This window comes from Stegostoma tigrinum, chromosome 29 (assembly GCF_030684315.1).
Source record: "Stegostoma tigrinum isolate sSteTig4 chromosome 29, sSteTig4.hap1, whole genome shotgun sequence".
NCBI lineage: Eukaryota > Metazoa > Chordata > Chondrichthyes > Orectolobiformes > Stegostomatidae > Stegostoma > Stegostoma tigrinum.
The window spans coordinates 41,514,248-41,541,094 of record NC_081382.1 but is presented as its reverse complement, the minus strand read 5'-3'; the positions used below and the strand labels follow the sequence as shown (position 1 = coordinate 41,541,094).

At 41.7% G+C, this 26,847-nt stretch overlaps 1 protein-coding gene across 3 annotated transcripts in view; it reads right to left on the bottom strand.

Annotated features, from left to right (window-relative positions):
• Positions 1–26,847, bottom strand: part of LOC125465414 (tyrosine-protein kinase ABL1-like) — a 243,013-nt gene that overhangs the window by 149,083 nt on the left and 67,083 nt on the right. The window contains exon 1 of one of the 3 annotated variants that reach the window (XM_059638346.1): positions 10,766–11,304. The exons of the other annotated variants lie outside the window; for them this stretch is intronic. Coding sequence (XP_059494329.1) covers positions 10,766–10,850 — 85 coding nt within the window. The 5' untranslated portion in view covers positions 10,851–11,304. Of the gene's footprint in view, positions 1–10,765; positions 11,305–26,847 lie in introns of those variants that run through there. 3 annotated transcript variants of the gene reach the window in all.

Genomic DNA, 26,847 nt, shown 5'->3' with positions numbered 1-26,847 from the left:
CATCTCCTGCATCACCCACCATGCTGTTAATGGCTTCAGGTCTTTGGTTCACATTCAAGTTGTATTAAGGTAACAGAATGTTGACGAAAATACCTCATATTGAAAACAGCAAGTACAAGCATAGCTGACCCAGGAACAGAAATTGCTGGAAAAGCTCAGCAGGTCTGGCAGTATCGGTGGAGAGAAATCAGAGTTAATGTTTTATTAAATCGGAAAAATGTCCGATTCTGTCCACACTTTTGTTATCTTGGTTTCTCCAGCATCTGCAGTTCCCATTATCTCTGATACAGTACTTTGTCCATTTAGGATTGTCACTGAAAATAACATACCATTTCATAAAGTTTGGTAAATAACCAGATCAGTCACCAAAGGACATTTATTTAAGTTGAATGGCAAAAACAAACAGAGGCAACATCAGAAAAGATTTTTCTTTGATGTGAATTGTTGTGACCTGGAACATTCTATGTAAAAATGATGGACATGAATTCAACAGGAACATTCAAACTATACTTAGATAAATACTTGAAGAAAGAGACAGAATTACGGAGAAAGTACAGGGGACAAGAAATACACGGCTCTACCTGAGATAGCACAGACATAATGGATTAAACAGCCTCCCACAGTGCTGTAATGTTCTGTGTTGTTACTAAGTCAGGACAGAACACAAGTGATTAACATTATTTCGAGTATTTAGCTAGTTTTTCTATCAAATATTCAGCTTAAAATATTTAATCTAAACAGAGACATGGTATTTGCCAATATCACGACGACAGCAGAACATGCTCTTCACAGAAATTCCTATTTCAGCTGATTAGCCAGTCAAGTTGTCAGAACAAATGCTCTAACAGAACTGAAGTATTTTGCCTTTAATCTGTGTTAAGTTCCTGACCACTTCTCACCAAGTTGGCTAATTTTAGGTGCAAACCATTTCCAAATTATATAACCAAGGGCACAATTGCAACAAAAACTACACTATTTTAAAGTATTGGGATTGAGAGGGAACTGAGGAGAGAAAACAAAAAGGTGAGGCAGAGACTGATCTCTTAAGTGTTGTAACTTGTACAGGAGCATGAAAAAGATGCTAAAAGAGTTTCTTCAGATTTGTGAATACCATTCATGTTTTACATAGAACATAGAAGAGTACAGCACAGTACAGGCCCTTCGGCCCACCATGTTGTGCCGTGGAATAATCCTAATCCAAAAATAAAATAATCTAAACTACATTCCCCTCATTTCACTGCTGTCCATGTGCATGTCCAGCAGTCGCTTAAATGTCACTAATGACTCTGCTTCCACGACTACCACTGGCAAATTATTCCATGCGCTCACAACTCTCTGGGTAAAGAGCCTGCCTCTGACATCTCCTCCATACCTTCCTCCTAACACCTTAAAACCATGACCCCTCGTGGCAGTCAATCCTGTCCTGGGGAAAAGTCTCTGGCTATCGACTCTACCCATGCCTCTCATTACCTTGTACACCTTTTGGGCATTGAAAATCAGCAATGACTTACAGGATGGGGTCAAGGAGAATTCTCAGTTTTTCCAATGATTCTGCTGTTTACTGGAATAGAGAACAAAGCTATGTCAACCAGGCAGACATCAGGTTTACAGAATTGCTGAATTTGTTAACATCAGCCTCAAAACCTTGGTACAGCTACAATTTGCCTTAGCAGTCAAGGTGAGTAAAGGAAATGTTAGCCGGGAATTTAATTCTTTATTACCGTCCACGGTCACTTACTAGAAATGTACAGCTATGAATATTAGTTAGTGACAGGGTCAGACTTGGCTAAGGCAACACCCCTTCTTCCCCAATCCATTCTGGTAGTGTCCCCATAAATGCTGAGAGTAAAAGTACAGAACATATCAAGAAATCAACAGCTTTGAGAAGAGAGGGGACAGGGAGAAAATGCGTATAAAAACAGTGTTTGGCACAAGAAAAGAAACTGAGAATTTTTGGAAACAAGTTGGAGAAATGAAGGACATATGGGAATTCCATTTGTATTCAGTGGCTCCACTAAGGCCAAGAATGTCAACAATTGAAATGAGGGGCATCAGTCAAGCATCAATTATCACATTCTAGCAATGAATATCAAGGCCAACAGTGTGTGCTGAAAATCAAATTATTTGACTTGACAGTAGCAACATTCAAATTCTGTTAGTTGTTTATAAGGGGACTGCAATAGGACACTTACTTAGAAAGAAACACTTACATTTCACTCAAAACAGTCTGAGTACTTTCTATATATTACTTTGAAATGAAGAAACTGTTGCCATTTGAGCATGAACTAGTACAAATCTGATCCAGAAACATGATACCTCCATAATCTGACATGAGAAACCTAGGCCTGGATAGAGGAGAATTATCTGATCTTTGAAACAGTCCTGTAGGGGCTTTTAATATCACTTGAGGGAACACTTCAGTTTTTGGTTTAATGGGTCATCCACAAGACAGCACCTCAAACAGTACAGCACTCAGCACTGCATGAACATTTCAGTCTGGATAGCGTACTGAAGTCTGGAATCGGTGGTGAATCCTCAATCTTATGAGTCCGGGCAGAATGATGAATCACAAACAACCAACAACTGCATTGCTCAATCAAGTCACTGCTTTATATTTCTTCATCCTATATGTAAACACAAAAAGTCCAGCAATTTAATTTACAATGCAATCATACAGCTCATGAGTAACTTCTATTTAACTTGGTGACTGTTGCTACAGTGGTCCAAGAATCTGGAAATCACTTCCTGCAACACATTAAATAGATCAATTCCAGAGATTTTTACTCAGTGACTGTTGCATCCGCCTGCAATTCCTCGAATACTTCCTAATCACACATCAAAAAATCTTACAATTAATGCTTGCTATTCTCTTGCATTTAGAAGCCATTTCAATTCTTTAATAGCACTTAACAAAAGAATTGTTGGATCCACTGTTCTAGCATGGAAAAAGTGTATTTTTAAATGTATCTCAAATTCTGTGTCAGAGATTACAGTTGCTTTATTAATATCAAATAGTCTTCATAGTTCATTTGTGCAGTATAAGTGTGAGAATGAAAACAAGTTACCGCTCAAACAGCTTAAAAAGACAATGATGGCAGAGAGCTCGTGGATTAATAGCTACGGCACCGGACTGCAAGACTCAATCAAGAGAACTATGCTTTAATCAGTCACCTGATATTGTTGCAATGGATACATCCCAGGGAAAGTGGAGAAGGGTTTTAATGTATCATCTGGCAAACTAGTGCTTTAAGGAGGGTTGCATCCCTACCAGTGGGGAGAAGTCGCTAGCATATGGACAATGTAATTACACTTTCCACCCGGATAGAAATGTTCCACGTGACTACTGGAGATATGCGAGGAAAAGAAAGAGAGGAAAGAAATGCAAAATTCAACATAAAAATATCTGAAAATGAAGGTTCAAGTCAGTTAGTTTCATATCATGTATAATGTATAGAGGCCTCTGTCACAGAGATGGGTCATTGCTTTTCATAATAGTCACAGGCTTCTGTGATCTTCTGCAATTCTGCAACACCAACTAGCTCTCTGAGTTGAACAATCTCATGCTGCTCAGCTCATGCGGCTGCAGGCAAGAGAGTGCCAAAATAAATAATTACATGTTGGGCCATTCAACCATCAATGATTCTACAAACACTCTCTCAAATTCCTCCTCTGCCACGCCTCCATTGCTGCAGTGACTCTCAGTCCTATATTTAAATGTTCTGGTTGGAAGCTGTGGCTCTGGGTTACTCTTCTGACAAATCCAGCAGATTTATCCTTATATCTTCATACTTCTATATATCCCATCCAAAACGCCTCACTTCAAATTAGAAATCATAAAAAATTCTAAAGGCACCTGTGAACATAAATTATATTTATATTGCATAGTCCATGGCCTCAGCATACCCCCTTAGCCTTTTAGCCATCAAAGTACTTTAAAAGTGTAGTCACTGCTTAATTGCAGAAACTGTAGCAACTAATCTGTATACACTGCAATATGATAATGATCAATAAAGCTGGTTATAGAGTGATGCTGATCTAAGGGATGGGAAGAGCTCCCTTGCTCATCTCTAAAAAATAGATAGACTAATAGATCCAGTGGCTCCAAGAGGGCAGACAAGGTCTTGTTTTAAGAAAAGACATAAAATTACTAGAGAAACTCAGTAGGTCTGGCAACATCTATGAAGTGAAAACAGAGTTAATGTTTCCAGTTTAGGAGTCCTTCTGGTTTCCAGTATCTGCAGTTCTTTGTTTTATTTTCTTGTCTGAACACACGATCTCATTCAAAAGATAGCATCTCCAGTGGTACAGCACTTGATCAGTATTGCACTGGAAGCATCAGGCTCCAGTTTGAGCTCTAGTTCCTGCAGCAGATCTTGAACCCACGGCCCACTGAGTGTTTACCCTCTGAGACAAGGCTGACAAGTGCCTTTAAAAAGCACATTAAATGTTCCACATGAAGAAATTAAACCAAACAGAATGGCACTGTGGTTCAGCTCCACAGAATACCAATGTGGTGGCAGAATCCAGCCGTAATTCCCATCGTGCAATCCCAGACATTAGTCACTGTAAAAATCCACCGACTGGAGGTTAGACATTTTCCCCAGGGAAAGAAAAAGTAAATCAGAGTCATGCTTGAATCATTCACATACTTTCCAGTTTCTAAATGCACCAGCAATGCCTGCTACCAAGGGTGTATTGCCCAGCCACTACTTTCTTTGCTGCTTTTGATGAGTGGTCTGGAAGGTACTGAGAAACAGGAATGTATACCTTCTGTATCACTGACATTTCACTCAAGTCCAATCAAATGTGCCCCAAATGTGTTAACAGGTTTACACATGTCTCTGCACTCATCACCAGCACACTTGTGTCATCACTGACTGGGTCTTTCTTCCAACTCCAGTAATGATCAATATGTCGCCATGCATCCACATTCTCCACAGTTACCCAACAGTAAACGGGAATGCAGTTAACTGCTACATTCCGAGGCTTTTAACAAAAGGGCTCAATTAGACATCTGATCATCACTGTTGTGCTTGTTCAACATAGGATAGCCACACCATTACATGGACTACATGAATTCAGTATGTAGGGAGATGGCTCGAAGCCCACCTCTGTAACCTCCTAGAGACTGCAGATCTCGACACTCCTCCCATTTTGACCTCTTGCACATCCCTGAATTTTAAGCATTCTCCCTTTATTGGTTGTCCCTTCAGTTGCCCAGGCTGTAACCTCTGGAATTCCCAGCTTAATCCTTGTCAACACTCTCTCCTACTCAGTTAAGACACTTAAAGCCTACCTCTTTCCCCAAGCTTCCGGTCCCTGTCCCAACATCTCAGGCGACTGTCAAAATCTGATAGTCCTCCTGACTTACATTAAAATTTCAACATTCGGAAAGGTACTATTGACCAGAAACTGAACCAGACCAGCCATATAAATATTTTGGCTACAAGAGGTGGTCAGGGGCTGGGAATTCTGCAGCAAGTAACACAGCAGTCTTGATTAATTGGCACCTATCCACCACCTTCAATGTCCACTCTCTCCACCAAACAGCAGCAGCAGTGTGCTATATACATAAGATACACTACAATTCTCATCAAGACTCCAAGGAGAGCACATTCCAAACCAGTGATCTGCACCACCTAGAAAAGCATGGGAACACCACCATCTGCAAATTTCCCTCCAAATCATGCTGACTTAGGATTATATTACCATTGTTTCACTGTCAATGGGCCAAAATCCTGGAATTTCCTTCACTATACATATTCCTACATCACATGGACTGCAGTGGTCAAGAAAGTAGCTTATCACCACAAACTTGAGGGCAATTAGGTATGGATAACAAATGCTAGTCTAGCCAGAGATACTCATGAATGAATAAGAAAATATAAAACTCAAGTTGCAAGGTTAGCCATCCTCTCCTAGTTTGAATGATACTGCTTAACCCACTGCAGGGAGGACATCAAGGCAGTGTGGAGCTGGAGGAACACAGCAGGTCAGGCAGCATCAAAGTAGTAGGAAAGTTGGCATTTTGGGTCGGGACCATTCTTCAAACTGAGTTCTGAAGAAGGATCCTGAACCAAAATGTCAATTTTCCTACTCCTCTGATGCTGCCGGACCCACTGTGTTCCTCCAGCTCCACACTGTGTTCAGTCTGACTCCAACAGCTGCAATTCTTAATATCTTATTTTGAGGAAGATTATGTGATACTAATAATCACTTGACCAGTAATCCAGAGTCCCAGATTAATGCTCCCTGTCTTTCCTTTAAGGATGGTGCAATTTAAATTCAATTAGTAAATCTCAAGACTCTAGAAATCAGAAGAATAGCTCAGTAATGGCATCCAATGACAATGATCAACCATTGGTTTAAAAACCCTTGTATTTTCTAAAGAACACTTAGTGAACATCTGCCATCTTCATCAAACTTCAGACCCAAGGCAATTCCTAACTGCCCTCTGAAATAGCCTAATAAGGCACTCAGTTCAAGGGCAATCAGGGTCAAAAGCTAGTTTTGCCTGTGATGCCCACATCCCACGAGAGAAATAAAAGAAAACAAGTTGGTTGCAGTCATACATCTAGATTAAAGTCAAGTATTTCAACCTCTTCACGAAACCTAAACATAGAATCTTGGTTGACACTTTGGTGCAATACTGACGGAGCAAGCACTGCACTGTCCAAATGTCATTCTTCAGATGCATGTTCAAGTTGACATTAGAAGATTCCATGAGGAAGAGCTGGGAATTCTTCTTGGGTCTCAGCCGACATTCCCCCAGGTATATACCATCAAAAACAAATTAATTTGTCAAACGCTTGGTGCAGATTAGTTATCAGTTGGTAATAAATGCCTTCCAAAACACTTCTCCCAGCAATACACTCCAAAATACTTCACAGCTTATTGTGCTTCAACATACTCTGTCATTATTGGCTGCTCCTATAACTCTCCATTGTGCATTAGGAATCACTAAATCCCAACAACCTACTCTAAATTTCTATAAATTGCTCTCTGGAACTCTTCTAGAAATACTAAAAACTACCTCAAACTTACTGGTGAGAACTTCTTCTCATCATCTTAACAGCCTCTTTTTCTAACCATGTATTTGTTCTGCACTATCCATGTTTTCTGGTTACCTTTTGGCCACTTGGTATCAGTGCTTTTAAGTTAGAGGGGTATTTTACATAACATGATAAGGAACTAAACAAACATATCTTCATTTGTATTCTACAGTGTCCAGGTACACCATAAATTTTACTGCTGACACCCAACACCCTTTAAGCAAGCAAACTTCCTCTCAGTAAGAAGGGTCAACTTTGCCAATGTAGCACAGTTTCTTATTTAATCTAGGCCCACTGTCTCAACTAACCACCCTGAGCCTGAGGAAGGACATTAAGAGATTAACTCTTCAAGTTCAGTTTGAGCTCACTGCGCAGCCAACCATTTTCAACACCGTCAGCAGGGTCATTATCCTCTCTGGTGCAGAATGGAACCTGTATCCCCTGAAATGGGTGCGTTATAGACAAGGAAAATATAGCTGCATTATCCCATAGCACTTTACAGTTGAAATGCAGTCATTGCTGCAATGTAGGAAATGTAGCAGCTCATTTACAGCAAAGTAATAACCAGATTTTTTTTATTCAAGGGATCACTACTAATCAGAAGACCAAAGAGAAACCCCCAAAATAGCAAAGTGCCATGGGATCTTTAACGTCCAATTGAGGGGGCAGACAGGGTCTTGGTTGAACAATTCATTTGAAACATGGTACCTCAGACAGTGCAGCACACCCTCAATATTTCACCGACAGTGCTATGGATTTGTGCTTATGTCTCTGGAGTGAACTCACATTCCTGACCCAAATAGAGATTCTGATGAACATACACAAAAAAGGTCAAAATCCACGATTAGAAAAATATTCACATAAAGCATACTTAGACGTGATGTGCAACTGGGTTTCAGATTACACTTCACAAAATAGTTTACATTAAACACAGATCAATAGTTTTTACAACACTGCTTTTTAAAACTAGGATTCACAAGTCCCCAAAGACAGCAAATTTCAGCATTTTCCTCAACTTATCATTGCTTCTGTTGCTGCCTGTTTGTAAATTATATTTGCTATAATCACAGAACCATTTTCCTTCACATTGTTCCAGTTTCTCAGTGTCAACCGAGTCCCTTCAATCTGTGGTAAATTTTGGAAGGACTGGAAATTTTAGGCCACTATCAACCGCACAATGTATGGAAACCACTGGCTGACAACTAAAACAACAGATGCAACTGATAAACATTGTAGAACAAAGCCATTTATGCAGTAAACAAAGTCAGCCGATTGCAATGTTAAGCGTAAAAAATTAAGTTCTCTGAACTAAGCCGCAGCTTAGGCCTAAAGTGTTTGCTGTCTTGTTATAAACTTGATTTGTCTTAATATTTATTCAGTGAGAGAGATCATCTATCACTGTGTTACATCATCTGTCAGATAGATTCCCAGCATTTCAACCTTATCAAACGAAGTAATCACTGACACCTAACACTACTTTGATCAGAATCTGTATTTGCAATCATTAGCAGGTTCCTCTCAGTCTATGCAGACAGGCAAACTATATTTACCCTCAGGCATTTGCAAGGCAGTTAAATGTCTCAAGTGGATGAGTAACATTCACCTGCTATCTTGACAGGCAGGTTATTTCCCCAAGAATCTGGGACAAATCACTGGGCCCTGGGTTTTATTGATGTTGCAGTCAACCAAAGTACACTTAGAGCCCTGTGAATTCCATTTGTTACGTTTGCTCCATTCACAGTATATCTTGCTTATTATAGTAATCAGTAAAGCTGGGCTAACATATTTATAGAAGTCGAGTCCAGCAATTAACCCTTCACCTACAAAAAGTTAGTTTGCATCCAACCTGGAAAATGCCGCAAGGCATTATAGGTAGATGTAACTATTAATTTTAAAAATAGACAAGTGTTTAAAACATGAAAGCAAGTATGCTAATGAGTTTCTGCTAGTTTTTCCTCACCTTAAAGACGGAGCCAAGGAATTACAATTAGTTGTCAATCAATGGATAATACAATCACGTGGAAATAACAAGCAGCAGGCCTCAGGATGAATTGTTTAGGACACAAAAGATGCAGGCCACAGGTACATACAATTCCAACCTTATATTGTACATAGCATAATGCTGCAGGCATAACATAAACAATGCACATCACCTGTGTGGACTTGATGGGCCAAATGGCCTGGTTCCACACTGTAGGGATTCTATGATTACAACATTACGGCTAAAGCTGCTTTGTAAATTCTATGCCAATCTGCACCTGGGCACTCTTCTACAAGGGGGCAAAAAATGGAAACCGGGAACCTATTCCTGTCAAGATTCAAATAGTCAAGTTAGTGGAAACCAAATAATTTAGGTGATGGGTTGCAGACGTGTTCCACTTTTGTGCGGAACATCTACTGGAAAGAGAAGTAAATCTACACAATCATTACTAACAAACCCTGTGCATTCCGATGCACCTTGTAATCTAAAAATGTGTGTTTAGAACATAGAACAGTGCGCAGAGTACAGGCGCTTCGGCCCATGAAGTTGTGCCAACTTCTTCTCCTACTCTAAGATCAATCGACCCTGCGTACCCCACATTTTATTATCCTCCATGTGCCTATCCAAGAGTCGCTTAAAATGTCCCTAATGTATCCACTCCACTACCTCCACCGACAGTGTATTCCACGCACCCACCCACTCTCTGCGTGATGAACCTACCTCTGACATCTCCCCTATACCTTCCTCCAACCACCTTAAAATTACGACCCCTCGTAACAGTCATTCCCACCCTAAGAAAATACTCTGGTTATCTACTCCATCTTTGCCTCCCATCATCTTGTACACCCCTATCAAGTCCCATCTCATCCATCTTCACTCCAATGAGAAAAGCCCTAGCTCCCTCAACCTTTCCTCATAAGGCCTGTCCTCCAGTTCAGGCAGCATCCTGGTAAATCTCCCCTGCACCCTCTCTTAAGCTTCCACATCCTTCCTATAATGAGGTAACCAGAACTGAACACAATATTCCAAATGTGGTCTAACCTGGGTTTTATAGAGCTGCAGTATAACCTCGTGGCTCTTAAACTCAATTCCCCCGCCAATGCCAGTTTAGGAGCCGGCATGTTCCATGAAAGGCATGCTATGATCTCCGTTCATTCCATCAAGAGGAACAGCACCAGTCTTTCAGTGTTGACTACATTTGCTCATGTGTATTTATTATGCAATTGGAAACAAATGATTACAGAACATTCCAATTGTGTTTCAAATGCTACAGCCCTAACTGTGAGGATGCCAGAAGGGTCGATAGATTTTTGATGTGCAAAAAGTCAAGAAGAGTAATTGCTACACAGAAACAAAACATGCTTCAAAGCTTCTTTGGGAGACTAAATTTGGCGCCGTGTTGCCTTTCGCCAATGAAAACGTCAACTTTATAATGTGTTGAGTAATTGGTAAGAAAGCACAAGGGGCCAAATGCACCCATTTCAATTAATAAATCTTACACGTGGGTAGGGGGTGGAAACACGAATATCAGAATTTGCAACTCCGGCAAAGAGCAAAATGTCTTCCAAAATTCCGCTGTTTACGTCTGTGACTACGCAAGCTGCTATCTCCCTCACTCCCCGCAGCCGCAGGAGAGAAGAGGCCTCTGTAAAAGGTTTTTTTTTCCACAACTAAGGAATTCATTTCGGGGCCTCTCAACGCGCCTCCTTTCCCAAGGCACATCAATCCTTACCTTCCAGGTAGCAGCTGGATGAAGCAGAGAGAGTCTTTCTTGATTTACACCCCACCAGTTTACGGCAAATCTCCAGCATTTTCATTTGTTTAACTTCAATTCGAGGTGATTCCTTTCTTTTGGTTTCCTCTCTTTCTTGCTTGGAAGTAGTCTCTTTCGTTTGGTTGAACTAATTCAACTCCAAACACCCCCTCCCCCTTCAGAATTCACATCCAGAAGCAGAAAGGGGGTGGAGCGGTTGTTCGGAATTTGATTTAACAGGAGGATGGGGGGGGGGGGGTAGACGATACTTTTTTCTCGTTTGCAGTCGAACCTGAAATTCAGCGAACATGTACCTCACCCATTTTTCTTTTCGTAACTGTTGCTCAAATCCAACTTAACTTTTTTGGGAGGATTAGCTGTTCGAAGCAGTGGAGAGCCTGGGCAAGACATATGAGCCTGCTTTTCCGGAGCTCTCTGAACACAGTTTCCTCCCTCCCCCAGCACTGAGAGACTTGCTTACGTTCCACATCCAACAATGAAGCTCTTTGAAGCTTTTGCCTGGCTTCCATCGGTGACATCAGCAGACTGGAGCCACCCACACTGGCTTTAATAGAAGCCAGTCAAAGCTCAGCCTGCTCATTCTTGTGTTTCTCCTACACGGGCACTCCGGTAAAAAGAACTCAGGAGGGAGGACGCACAGAACTCTACCAAACCACATACTTCCGTCTTTGGAAAAAGAGGGGAAAAATCCCGGTAATCACTACCTTCCCCGTCAAACGGATCTCCCTCATAAAATCCTCAGTTTCAGCCTAACAGCACTGCAGGTATCTCAAGTTCAAGGAAGCAGCTCATCGTCGCCCGAAGCGGGTAATTGGGGATAGGCAATAAATGCTGGCCAGCCAGCCAGCAAACAGGAGCAAATTCTGTGAATGAATTTGAAAAAATAATGACAAAAGGCTTGACACAAGGGTAAACGTTTAATTTTGCGTGGAATGTGTGGATTTGGAGTACACTGCCTGATACTGATGCAGATCTAATGGAAACATTCAAATAGGGATTGAATAAATACTTGGACAAAAAATGGCAGGAACATAGCATAAAAGGCATGAAGTGAGTGTAATTAACTGCTATTCAAAAGGGCTAGTGCGTATTTGATGGGTTAAGTAGCCTTCTATTTTGTAAACCAAAGGACAAAGATTTAGGGTGATTTGTAAAGGAAGCATAGAGAACACAAAGAAACATTTCTTTGCAGCAAGTTATGATCTGGAAACCATTGCTTGTAAAAAGGGAGTGTAAATAGATTCAATAGGAATAGTCTCAGGTGACTTGGATATATACTTGAAAGAAAACTGCAAGGCTGTTCAGAAGGTGCAGGGGGTAACATTAATTGCACACCTCTTATGCTTTATTATTCTATAATTCCAATTTCAGCAATTATTTTTGAGACCGAGTTTGCAATATCTATGTCAAAAGCTTCCATGCTGCTCACATTTCCCAGATTTTTTTCTATCTTAAGTGGTTATTTGCACATGATGGAAATTTGTAAATCTCATAATCAAATCACACTCTTCCTCATCGGACCCCTACGGCGCCGCCACTGGCTGAAAGTTGTAACTACCGTCTGATAAACTTTGACATTCATTTTTAAAAAATAAATTCCTTTCTGCAAACAGACACAAGCTGAAAACGTGCATCAGCTTACAACAGTCCAAATACACGCAAAATAAAAATATAGGCTCAAACATATGCCATCAACTCTGGAACCTGCTCTGCCATTTACCAAGATCATAACTGCTCATCTTTCAACTTCATATGCTTGCCATATCCCTAGATGACTATATTATCTAAAAATCTATTGAATTCAGTTTTGAGTATTTTCAATGACTGAGCACTCCCAGCTCCCTTGGCTACAGCATTCCAAAGATTTACAACCCTCCGACTAGATATATCTTTAGATGCGAATTAGGACATCTTCAAATAAATTGGTCGATTTCCAACATGTGCTGACAGTTCACAGGCCGTAAAGTCACTCAGCACAGAAGCAGACCCTTCAGAACACAAATCCACAATGACCATACATCCCAATCTGGCCTAGTCCCATTTACCAGCATTTGGCCCATATCCCTCTAAACCCTACCTACCAACCTCCGGATACAACGCATTATCCTCCGACACTTCCGCCATTTACAATCCTACCCCACCACCCAAGACATTTTTCCATCCCCACCCCTGTCTGCTTTCCGGAGAGACCACTCTCTCCGTGACTCCCTTGTTCGCTCCACACTGCCCTCCAACCCCACCACACCCGGCACCTTCCCCTGCAACCGCAGGAAATGCTACACTTGTCCCCACACCTCCTCCCTCACCCCCATCCCAGGCCCCAAGATGACATTCCACATTAAGCAGAGGTTCACCTGCACATCTGCCAATGTGGTATACTGCATCCACTGTACCCGGTGCGGCTTTCTCTACATTGGGGAAACCAAGCGGAGGCTTGGGGACCGCTTTGCAGAACACCTCCGCTCAGTTCGCAACAAACAACTGCACCTCCCAGTCGCAAACCATTTCCACTCCCCCTCCCATTCTCTTGATGACATGTCCATCATGGGCCTCCTGCACTGCCACAATGATGCCACCCGAAGGTTGCAGGAACAGCAACTCATATTCCGCCTGGGAACCCTGCAGCCATATGGTATCAATGTGGACTTCACCAGTTTCAAAATCTCCCCTTCCCCCACTGCATCCCTCAACCAGCCCAGTTCATCCCCTCCCCCCACTGCACCACACAACCAGCCCAGCTCTTCCCCCCCACCCACTGCATCCCAAAACCAGTCCAACCTGTCTCTGCCTCCCTAACCGGTTCTTCCTCTCACCCATCCCTTCCTCCCACCCCAAGCCGCACCCCCAGCTACCTACTAACCTCATCCCACCTCCTTGACCTGTCCGTCTTCCCTGGACTGACCTATCCCCTCCCTACCTCCCCACCTACACCCTCTCCACCTATCTTCTTTACTCTCCATCTTCGGTCCGCCTCCCCCTCTCTCCCTATTTATTCCAGTTCCCTCCCCCCATCCCCCTCTCTGATGAAGGGTCTAGGCCCGAAATGTCAGCTTTTGTGCTCCTGAGATGCTGCTTGGCCTGCTGTGTTCATCCAGCCTCACATTTTATTATCTTGGAATCTCCAGCATCTGCAGTTCCCATTATCTCTGATACTATTCATGTAGGCATCCAGGTGTCTTTCAAATGTTTTAACTGTACCTACCTCCACCATTTCCTTTAGCAGCTCTGTTGATGTGCACATCACCCTCTGCATGAAAAAGTTACCCCTCAGATCCTTCTTAAATCTTTTCTTTCTCACCTTAAACCTATGCCCACTGGTTCTGCATTCCCCAACCCTAGGAAAAAGATGTTGGCTATTTATCCTATCTATGCCCCTCATGATTTTATAAACATTTATAATGTCATCCCTGAGCCTCCAACGCGCCAGGGAAAAAAAAACACAGCCTATTCAGCCTCCTCCTATAACTCAAACTCCGGTCCTGGTAAGATCCTTGTAACTTACTTGCTCTCTCTCAAGTTTAACAACATCCTTACTCTAGGTGGGCGACAAGAATTGTACACAGTATTCTAAAAGTGGCCTCCCCAATGTCTTGTACAGCTGCAGCATGACATCCCAGCTCCTTAAATGTGCCAAATGCCTTCCTCACCACCCCGTCTACCTGCGACTCCACTTACAAGAAGCTGTGCACTTCAAAATGATATAACTTCAATACTAGGTTCATTGTTTAACTCAAATTATTTACAACATTTTGATGCAAACAGTACTCAATTACCCAAAGCTTTTGGGACTATTTTTCATTCACAGAATGATTGAAAAGAAGTTGCAACATCTCTATTAGAATGTACAGTAGTACCTTCCAAGTAGAATTTTCTCTTCTATTAAATTACATTAAATTGGGTGATTCTCAAACATGTTATTGTGTAGTTACATCTTGTAGAGCCTTAAGAAACAGGAAGCTCCTGACTCGATCATAGGACTTGCTGAAGTTAGCTGGTCTTTGCTAAGGCAATTCTGTAATGCTACAGCTGACAAGAATGCTTGGATTCAAGGGGGGAGAAAAGGTTCCTGCCTTGACCAATATTCAGTCACTCTGATTTGAAAGTGCAAAGATAATACTGAATCAGCCAGCTGTGATGCGTCCACATTTGAAGATTTTGCTGATGGACATTTCAGCCACCATGTAATTCACTGTGGATTAATCTTGCCAATATTATCCTCCTGCTCCCTATCTAATGCAATACTTTCCCAAAGACAAAGATTCCTTCACGGTATTTATTTCTGCAGCTCTCCTGTACAATAACTAATTCATAGCAGTGTCCTTTGGCATCAGAGCTGAAACCGATTCTACCCTAATCCAGTGCCCATCACATATGCCAGTACAGCATCAAGATCTGACTGATTTTTCAGCTCTCCAGGCTCTGAGGCCTATTATTACAACCTCCTTTCAAAACCAGCAATTTACTAACTCAAAGGTACATATTTAGACCAGGATACCACAAGATAGGGGAGCAGAATTAGGCCATTTGGTCAATTGAGTCTGCTGTACCACTCGATCATAACTGATATATTTCTCATGCCCATTCTCCTGCCTTTTCCCCATAACCACACCAATCAAGAATAGAACAATACAGCGCAGAACAGGCCCTTCGGCCCTCGTTGCAATAATATACTCAATGACTTGGCTTCAACAGACCTCTGCAGCAACAAGTTCCACAGATTCACCACGGTCCACCGAAGAAATTTCTCATCGTCATCTTAGTTCTAAACTGTTTCCCTTCATTCTGAGGCTGTATACTCAGGTCCTGTTCTTACCTACTAGTGGAAACATCAGCACTCTGTTCCGTCTATCCAAGCCTCTCAGTATTCTTCAAGTTTCAATCTGATCCCCCCTCATCCTTCAAAACTCCATTCAGTACAGGCCCAGAGTCCTCAACCACTCCTCACATGACAATCCTTCATTCGTCAACCTCCTCTGGACCCCTTTTAATGCCAGCACATCCATCCTTAGATTTGGGGCTCAGAACTGCTCACAATATTCCAAACGTAGACTTACCAGTGACTTATGCAGCATATCCCTACAACTGTATTGTAGCCCTCTCAAAATGAACGCTAACATTGCATTTGCCTTCCTAACTGCTAACTGAATCGACATGTTTGAACCAGAAATGTTGTTATCTGTGTGCATCAGTGTGTGTCGCTCTTGAACTGAACCAATAAGGCAGCTGCCTTAAGCCTAGTGATGCTTCTGGTCAATATTTTCCCCTCATACTGTTTGGAATTTGATAATCAAAGATGATTCTAGCTCTGTTGTGGAGGTGACAGATTACTGTTAACAAGTGCTTAATGTACTACATAAATTTTCATGCACTGCTAGTTTAATGGCAGGGTGAACTAAATAAAACTGAGATCTCTTCATAAGGATTTGGTGCTGATGTTTATGACAATAAATGTTGTAGAATCAGTTTCACCTGCAATTTGTCTAAATATTTTAAATGCTTTTTAAACAACTTTTACTTTGAGCAGTTTACCTACTTCCTTCCTGCGATAAACCACTCATCACCACGCTCTACGCTTTGGCTGAGAAGTATGGCAAATGCTGAAAAACAGCTGTCAATGCGTTTCAGAACCAGCCAGCAGGAAGTATGACTCAAACAACTTGAGATGGCCAATAACAATGTGGATCACCTCACTCCATCCAGTCACCCAGTTAGGAACAGACTATACTCATCCAAATAAGGAAACCATGATCTAAGTAACGGGAAGCTTGCACTTACACATACCACCTAACTCTTGGTGGTTAAGTACAACACTACTACAGACTAGCATGACAGCCCTTCATCTGTCTCCTTAGTTCTGAATATTAGCAGAAACTACACTATTATTACAGAAGTAAACACTGTCAATCTGCAAATAGTAAGGTTTCACAAGAGTAAAGCACTCCCTCAAAAAAGACATGCAATCACATGGTACTTTTCACGACCACTAGACATCTCAAAAGTGCTTACAGCCAATAATGCACTTCTGAAGTGTAGTCACTGTCGTTAAGTAGGAAACATGGCAGTCAAAAATGCCAACAAACAACTTTTATAAACTGCAAATGTGATAACAAACCAACTGTTTTTGTGATGATGATCGGGGTTAACTTTGGCTGGACATCAGGGATAACTCCTCTGCTGTTCTTTAAAGCTGCCATCACCTGAAGAGCAAATTAGGGCCTAGGTTTAAAGTCACATCCAAAAAGGCAACCAGCTTCCAATAGTGCATTGTTTCCTCTGTACTTGAGGAGTGTCAGTTTCGATTATGTACAAAGAATAGCACAGCCTAGGAACAGGCTTTTTAGCCCACAAAGACTGCACCAACACACGATGCTAGCTAAACTAAAAACCTTTCACCTCTTAAGTCTGTATCCTTCTATTCGTTTCCTAATCACGTGTCTGTCACAATGCCTCCTAAACACTGCAACTGTATCCACGTCCACCACATCTTCTGGCAGCGCATTTCAGGAACTGACCACCCTGAGTTTAAAATAAAGGACTTGCCTCTCAACTCCTGTAAAAACTTACCCCTTTTTACCTTAAACCTATGTCTCCCCTAGTAATTGACATTCCTACCCTGGGGGAAAAAAATTCCAACTCTCCATTTTATACATGCCTCTCAATTTTGTAAACTTCCATCAGGTCAATCTCATCCTTGAGGAAGAGTTCTGAGGGAGGGTCACTCGATCCAAAACAATAATTCTGATTTCTCTTCACAGATGCTGTGAGACATACTGAGCTTTTCCAGCAGCTTCTTTTCTCGACCTCGTCCTTTAATGTTCAAGCAAAAACAAGTCAAGATTATTCAATCTCTCCAAATAGTTAATACCCTCCAAACTAGGCAACATCCTGATAAAGCAGTTTTGTACCCTCTCCAAAACATCCACACACTTCTGGTGGTGTATCAACCAGACTGTACACAATATTCCAAATGTAGCCTAACTAAGGTTGTATACGGTTGCAACAGACTTGCCAATGTTTATACTCTATGGCCAACCAATGAAGGTGCTATATACCTTCTTGACCATCTCAATAACCTATGTTGCCACTTTCTGGGAACTATGGAGCTAACAAATTAGATCCCTCTGTATGTTGATGCCACTAAGGCTTCTTGCCACCCTCGAAGGGTTTACTATACACATTCTTCCTGCATTAGTTCTTCCAAAATGTACTTAATCCTTGGAGCGGAATTGTAGCCAGAACCAGAGGCAAGTGCTACCAGTTGAGCCAAGGATGATACCATCACGTCTTCCACTGCAATGTGACCTAGGTTAACTAAACTATTGCCACGATGGGCTAGAATTTGTAATCTTAGCTCACAGCCAAATACATTATCATAGGCAATACTCTGATTAAAGTTCATCTACCCAAAACACCATTCAATTTTTCTCTCCACAGATGTTGCCAAACCTTAAGATTGCAAGTGTTTCATTTTATTTCGGATTTCCAGCACCCGCAGCATTTTGCTTTTTCATCAAGGTTACAACTAAATCAGGATGATAACTGCATTGGTTTAAGGGGATAATATGCAACAATAGACCTCATGTGATGTTTTGAAATCTGGAAGCTTGTATTGAACACATTCCCTGTGTTGCTCTACGAAGTTGAATAAAAAGTATCTTAGATAGTGAAACAATCCTAAATGAAATTCTGCCAGCCTGCCATATCTAGTTATGAATGATTAACTACTAACCAGTGGGCGAAGCTGCTACAATGGAATTTGTTACTTATTAGCTTCCCTGAATGATCTTGACTGGCCGTAGATCCAATTTTTTTATTTCTTCGCTTTCATTAAACGTTTGCGCAGCTACATTCGCAGCTTATTCCACTTACCTTCCTGTTAGAGATATTTAGATAGGTTACATATGAAATGTTTGTAAAAATAATGTCTACACATTCTAATATACTGTAGTTTTGGTGGGTCCAATAAATTGTTTATGTATAAAATTGTTTATGTACAAAATGCGGAGGAATGGAATTGTGGGAGATATAGCAGTTTGGATCGGGAATTGGCTTGCTGAAAGAAGACAGAGGGTGGTAGTTGATGGGAAATGTTCATCCTGGAGACCAGTTACTAGTGGTGTACCGCAGGGGTCGGTTTTGGGTCCACTGCTGTTTGTCATTTTTATAAAATGACCTGGATGAGGGCGTAGAAGGATGGGTTAGTAAATTTGCAGACGACACTAAGGTCAGTGGAGTTGTGGATAGTGACGAAGGATGCTGTAGGTTGCAGAAAGACGTAAATAAGCTGCAGAGCTGGGCTGAGAGGTGGCAAATGGAGTTTAATGCAGACAAGTGTGAGGTGATGCACTTTGGTAGGAGTAACCGGAAGGCAAAGTACTGGGCTAATGGTAAGATTCTTGGTAGTGTAGATGAGCAGAGAGATCTCGGTGTCCATATACACAGATCCTTGAAAGTTGCCACCTAGGTTGACGGGGCTGTTAAGGCATAGAGTGTTTTAGATTTTATTAAGAGAGGGATCGAGTTCCGGAACCAAGAGGTTATGGTGAAGCTGTACAAAACTCTGGTGTGGCCACACTTGGAGTATTGCGTACAGTTCTGGTCATCGCATTATAAGAAGGATGTGGAAGCTTTGGAAAGGGGGCAGAGGAGATTTACTAGGATGTTGCCTGGTATGGAGGGAAGGTCTTACGAGGAAAGGCTGAGGGACTTGAGGCTGTTTTCATTAGAGAGAAGAAGGTTGAGAGGTGACTTAATTGAAACATATAAAATAATCAGAGGTTTAGATAGGGTGGATAGGGAGAGCCTTTTTCCTAAGATGGTGATGGCGAGCATGAGGGGGCATAGCTTTAAATTGAGGGGTGAAAGATATAGGACAGATGTCAGAGGGGGGTTTCTTTACTCAGGGAGTAGTAAGGGAATGGAACACTTTGCCTGCAACGGTAGTAGATTCGCCAACTTTAGGTACATTTAAGTTGTCATTGGATAAGCATATGTACGTACATGGAATAGTGTAAGTTAGATGGGCTTGAGATCGGTATGACAGGTCGGCACAACATCGAGGGCCAAAGGGCCTGTACTGTGCTGTAATGTTCTATGTTCTATGTTCTATCTTAAGTATTCCCTAGAAGTGTGACAGTGTAACTCAATGAAATCTTGATGTGTGGAGAGTACTTCGATTCAACGAATGAAGGTTGTCTTTTAAGTGGATCACTCAAAAGCCTCCATGTTCCACCAAAAGACTCTTTCAGTAGCCATTATGATTTGGACAAAGTACCTAGTGTAAACATATTTGTCAATCTGTATTTCTGGTAATGGCTTTTACAACCTGAAGATGGATCAGGCCTTTACATCCAACTAAGTACTGCTAAAGTGTGGCCATTGTTATAATATGGTAAATGCAGGTGCCAAGTGAAAACTGCAAGCTCATGCAACTTGCACCTAACAATCAAATTATTTGGATTTTTTAAAAAATTGAATGAGGGCACTTGGGAGAACCTCCCTGTCAAAAGCATCACAGAATCTTTTTCATATAAGTTAGTGTATCGGTGGAATCTCAATTCAGCATCTCATCCAGTGTCTGGCACCTCCAACAGGGTGGTACTCAAGAATTGCACACAAGTGACAACGAAGATTTTGCTCCGAGGTTTCTCAAATGGGACCTAACCTTCTGACCTAGATACAAGGGCCACCAGTGAGCCATGGCTGACGCATCAAGTAGAAACATAAAGACAGCCTCAATTAGCAGCTCTTCAGATGTGGTGAGACGCAACTTTGCCAAAGTTTGCCAGTCAGATTTGTTAGAAATCAGACAGCCAAGTGGTGAAAGTTAGAATTGCAGCATCATCTCAATACACCTAAACTTTTACTTAGAGAAACCCATTAACGTACCACATAATGCCAATCCAACTAGCACAGTTTCACACTGCTCCTATATGCAGGGACATAGGTGATAATGGCCATGGCTTGAATGCAAATTAGCATCTTTCACCAAGGTGGTAGTGTCCCTACTTCTGGGCTAGAAGGTCTCGGTTCAGGGTGCACCACAGAATGTGAGGACCACAGTGTTACATGCATTTAAACTGGGTGATTAAAAAAAACCAACTGATAAAAATGAACAAGGTTGAAGCAGTCTTCCAGGAAGATTCCTGAGCTGAACTAAGGACATCAACCAACTTCCAAACACAACATGAGTAGTCTTTTGAAATACAACCAATTAGTGACTTTTAGACACTCAAAGAATGTTACTGATGGCACTCATGTGTATGCTGGAAAATAAAGTACCAGATAGCATAGATACCTACAATGTGGCAGAACCTATGAACTGTCATCTGGTCACCTGATAAAGTTAAGTATGCAGATTAAACTCCACGGGATTTAAAAAACATTGATTACCCACATCGATTCAATGTCATGGAGGTGGCATGCCATCTCAGGGTGCCTGTACAATATAATGAGAAATTCAATGAATCAGGCAAAGGATGGTAGCTGTACACATTGAAATGCTTGGTGTATTGAAATGTCTGCTACGAGGGTGATGGCCAACGTTAGGGAGAACGGAGATATCAGATTCCAGCCTAGCACAGGGATTTGCGCAGAACTTGGAGACCATTCCTTCTAGAATAGAAGCACTGATTAACTCTTCAATGCAACTTCTGATGACTGTACTGTAATTTCCACACAAAAAAAAATCAAAGTCCTGCACTAGAACCTCAGACTGAAGTCACAGAGTCGTACAGCAGAGAAATAGATCTTCAGTCCAACTCATTCTTGCCAACCAGATATCCTAAAATAATTTAGTAGCATTTGCCAGCATATCTCTCTAAACCCTTCTTGTAAAGACATGAATTGTCAGTTTACAGTCCTGCATGTTGTGACTTCTGCCAATATAATTTGGAGGATTCCCTCAGCCTCCAGCAGATTACTCCGATTGCTGAGGCACTGTTCAGCAGACGTGGTGGTGGGTTCCATGGGGTTTGCTGACATCTCTCAGGATGGTCTGTGTGACCTTGCTTTTATCTGCCTGCCCAGATTGCTGCTACCCACGCCAACATAGTGCAATCCAAAGTCAGACCTTCTAGACCCAGAGCTGCCCATGTTCATCCTTCCAGGCATGCTGCAGCTGTGAGGGCTGCACTGCACAGGAGAAAAGAACAGGTATTAAGGAATGCACACTGGGTGATTCAGCAACTTTTGTCTTGTTGGGTGGCAGAATATTATTTACAAATGTGGTTTGTACTGCTTATTTTATGTTTGCTTTTATTTTTGCATTATAGCCAAGACGATAATATGATGCCCTATGATAATCAGTGGTTAAAGAATGCAGCGACACTGTTGGCGAATGGGAAATAGGGGGTGGATTTAGTCGTAACACACTCAAATGAGTTCTTTATTTACAGTCCAAGCATGAGCAGCTGTCTTGGGTACCTTCTCCCTTTCTCCTCCTCTTTGCATTGTCTCAACTTCTCTTTTGACAAGGACTGAACCGTCATGATCACTAACTTATGTAGCATTCAACAAAAAAGAGACCCATTCAGCCAAGTATTGGAGAGCTTCTATAGTAGTTCACTGGGAGGAGGATGAAAGAATCATTGCTCTGGTGCGCTGCAAGTCTGATCGATCATATTTCATGAGGGAACATGGATTTCATGATGATGGGTTGAGAACCTGAGTCACGAGCCATGCCATCAACAGAAGGTCTTCTAGTAGCAACCTTGGAATTGTCAAGGTGACTGGAACACAATCAGAATGAAGGCATATCGACTGCTCTCATGGTTTTTTCCTGCAAGGTACATTATGCCTGTCCACATATCAGTTGCAATGAGAAATTGGTTCTACTACACTTGCAGAACTGATATGCAGCACTCACAAAACAGCGAGTGGTATCTCAAATTGCATCATGGGGAAATGTGTAAACCCTCATATCTATCTGACAAGATAGAACTTCATTTAATTTCATTCTCTCTCTTTAAATAGAGTGTCTCCGCAATCTCCCTTATGTGGCTGAAAAACTACAAGACATTACTAACGCCCGAACCAGTCTGAAAGGAGCCAGAAGCGTGCAAGTTCATTGTCACTTGCTGTGAACAATGTCCTTGCCTACTCAGAGGCTGCGGACGTGGCAGATTTAGGTAACAATCTTCTCAGTTAAGTGCAGACTTTGAGAAGCGATTGTTGCTGAAAGGTTTAGGCAGGAGAACTTCTCCCTTAAAAACCTGGAAGAAATTATGGCCTGCTATGGGCCTTTCGCTCTCTTTCTACTAGCCTCTCCTGCTCCAAAAATATCCTTTAGCACCAACCACACCACTCTACAGATTTCCAAACCTCAAAATAAATAATAAAAACAGTAAAAAAAAGTTCAATCACAATAATGGCAAGGAGAAAATCAAACAACCACCAAACCGTAATTAGTTATTATCCCTCACTGGTGGGAATGCAGGTGATGCGGGGTGTGGCTGGCAGTGAAGGTGTCCTTCACATTGCCTCATGTGACCAGCCATGTATAGTTAAGAAAATAGATCGACAGGAGCACAAAATTTCAAAATGGCAGCGCAGCAACAAATAGTACTGAATGTTGATTGACGTCATAATCTATTGGCCTACTTCCAGTGAATAGTAAATGCACGTGGTTCCTGATTAAAGCAGGAGACAGGAGGAACAGTGCACAGCGAATTTCTTGAAAATATATAAAAGTGCTGGCAATGCACTAGACTAAAGCTCATTGAGGCCTACTTGGGGGAGGGTGAAGTGAAAAATAATAACGCCTGCCTTAGGTGGAATTCTGTGACCACTTAAGGGATGAATTTTTGATAAGTCCTGAGGAACACTTCTGTTGCCAAGTTAAATAGGGTTGCTCGATTACCAATGCCTGACATTCAGTAACCGTCTTGACAAAAACCAGAACCAAAAACTACAGTGAACCAAGTCAGACACAGTTTGAAGTGCCAAATTCAGGAGGGGGAAGGGAAGGGCATGTGGATAGGAGGAGGGGGTGACAGCCTTCAAGGACACCCACAGGGGCTACACAACACAGAAGGGCACATACGGACAGGGAATTCATGGAGGCTTGGGGACACTAGAAGCTGGCACGGAGGACCTCATGTTGGGGGTTGAGGTTATCACAGGAGCTGCAGAAATGCGAGAGCTGGAGACAGTACAGCCTTATTTGGAAGCTCTTTTCACTAACCTGCAAACACGGGATGAGGCACAAAGGAATCTTATTACAGCAGCTAGCTGGGAACAGCGACAGCTGCAACATGATCCCAAACAAACCCAAAGCCATTTCACAAGGCAATATATTCAGTGTTTTGTGATGCATACTAAAGAAACATTTTCCTGCCTGACATTATAGAGTTATCAGAATAATTGCAGATATCATCTCGACCTCCAAAGGCCCTTAAGCATTCTTTTTACACAAAATGTTAAATGTAGACACAAAAGCATTGAATCTGAAGATGGCACGAAATGGCATGAGTTCTCAGGAACACTGCATGTAAAATAAAGTGTAAGCATCAGTGTATCCTCAGTGCACAGAGCAATTCTCCACATCTCTCCTCAACCTAAGTTATCAATATACAGTTCTGGAGAGTGTTGTCCGAAGGCACAACATTAAAGCTCTCAAACTAGCTTGTTCAACATTAAGAAAAAATCAGCACTTACCTCCCAACATTGTGCATATGGTGTGACAAACAAGAGTAGCCGATATTTCAGGTAGCGATGAATGTCTCAATGAGTTTTCTACAAGGGGCAAATCAACCACACAGCCCACAACACCATACAGCTATTGTTCACACAGCAACACTGCTGGGACACAAACACTACCTTATTAATCATGCAAGCAAGACATTTAACTGGGCGGATGGAGACATCCTATTCCCCATGCTCGAGATTTGTCTCTGTGCATGTACTTAAGGAGCTGTGCTACTTCTCAGTAGATTAAATGGCTGTACTGACACCCAAGACTCCTAAATGTAGGGGAGTCCAAAATTAGAGGGCATAGGTTTAAAGTGAGAGGCAAAAGAATTACAAAGGGACTGAAACAGCAACATTTTCCTTGCAGAAAGCATTGCATGTGTGGAATAGAAACTTCCAGAAGTAGTGGTGGAGGCTGATAGAATTACAACATTTAAAAGGCATCTAGATAGATACATGCATAGCAAGGATTTGGAGCGATGTGGGCCAAATGCTGGCAAATGGGACTAGATTAACTTGGGATATCTGGTCAGCATGGACAACTTGGACTGAAGGATCTGTTTCTGTGCTGTAAAACTCTATGACTCTGTTTCCATCTTCCCTTTGCCTTGATCAATATGGTCATTATTGAAAGAGGCTGAATATAGTTGTGCTTCTATTAACAAAAGGAAGCCAAACTGGGGGCTGGAGGAAGGAGAGGTCCCCCAAAAAAAAGCAGAAAGGTTTGATACAAACAATAAGCATGGCTACGTAACCAAGCCAAGTCCACATCATTTTCCAATTCTTCAAAGATTTTGGCCAGCTTTCCCAACATGTATTCACATGAGACCATAAAGCATTGGAGCAGAAGCAGGTCATTCAGCTCAGCAGGTCTTCTCCACAATTCAATGACACCATGGTCATTCTCAACTGCACTTTGCACGTTTTCACAACAGCCCTCGAATCTCCTACTGATTAAGAATTTATTGCAGTCTTGAGTATAATAAAGGACATAGTTTTCACAGCCCTCCCCAATAAAGAATTACAAAGGCCATCACTGAACAAATTCCATCTCATTTTAACCAGGTAATCTTTAACCTGAAATTATGTTCGCTGGTCCCAGAACCTCAGACAAGAGGAAACAACTTCTCTCCATGTAGACTGAAAAGCCCATCAAACCTTGTATGTTGCAATATGGTGTCCTCTAATTCTCTTAAGCTGCAATGGGCACAAGTCCAACCTATTTTACCTCCTCTTATAAGAAAATCCCTCCATACCTGGGTCAACCTAGCGATCTTCTCTGGACTACTCCAATGCCAGCATACTTTTCCTTGGATCAGAAAACTGTTCCCAGTATTGCAGGTGTGATTTGTCCAGCACCTTGTATAGTTTTAACAAAACTTCTCTGGTTTATGCTCCATTTCCTTTGAAATAAAGGCCAACAGTTCATTAGCCTTTTCTATTGTCCACAGAACCACAAAACAGGCCTTTTGTGATTCCTACATGAGGACCCCCAAATCCCTGTGCTTTAGCTTTCTGTAGTCTCTCTCTATTAATTAATATTCAGCTCTTTTATTCTTCCTAACAAAGTGCACAACTTCATATTTTTCCACAATATATTCTATCTCTCAAGCTTTCACTCATTCTCATAACCTGTTTATATTTCTCAGCAGACTGAGAATCATCCTCACTACCTATTCTTATCATTTGCCAACTTGCTGATGGCACTTCACTTCTGTCATCCAAGGCATCAACAGTCATTGAACATAATTGTGACCCCAGCATTAATCTGTGACATTCCACTCATTACAGGTCAAAAACCTGAAAATGCCCCCTTTATCCCAATTTTGTCTTCTATAAATTAGCTAATCCTTCATCCATGCCCATATACTACATCAAAAACCATAGACTTTTATCTTATTTAGTCACCAAATGGGCAATGACTCATCATATGCCTTTTGGAAATCCACATATACTTTCATCTATTGATTCCCCTTCATTTATCCTGCCTGTTAGCTTCTCAAAAAATTGTAATACATTTGGTCTAAATTACTTCCCCTTCATGAAACTATGCTGACTCCACTTGATTGTATAAAATCCTTTTATAATGGTCTTCAACATTTTCCCAATCACAGATGTTAAGTTAACTGGCCAAGAGCTAATGTTTTGTTTGTCACCTTTTCTTTTGAAATAAAAGGTGCTACTTTGGCAGTTTTTGAATCCTGTAGGGCTTTACCAGAATCTAAGGATTTTTGGTAACTACGAATGCATCCACTATCTCTGCAACTACTTCATTTAATATCCTCGGATGCAAACCATGACTTCCAGGGGACTGAGCCACCTTTCACCCCATTGGTTTTCCCTAGTATTTT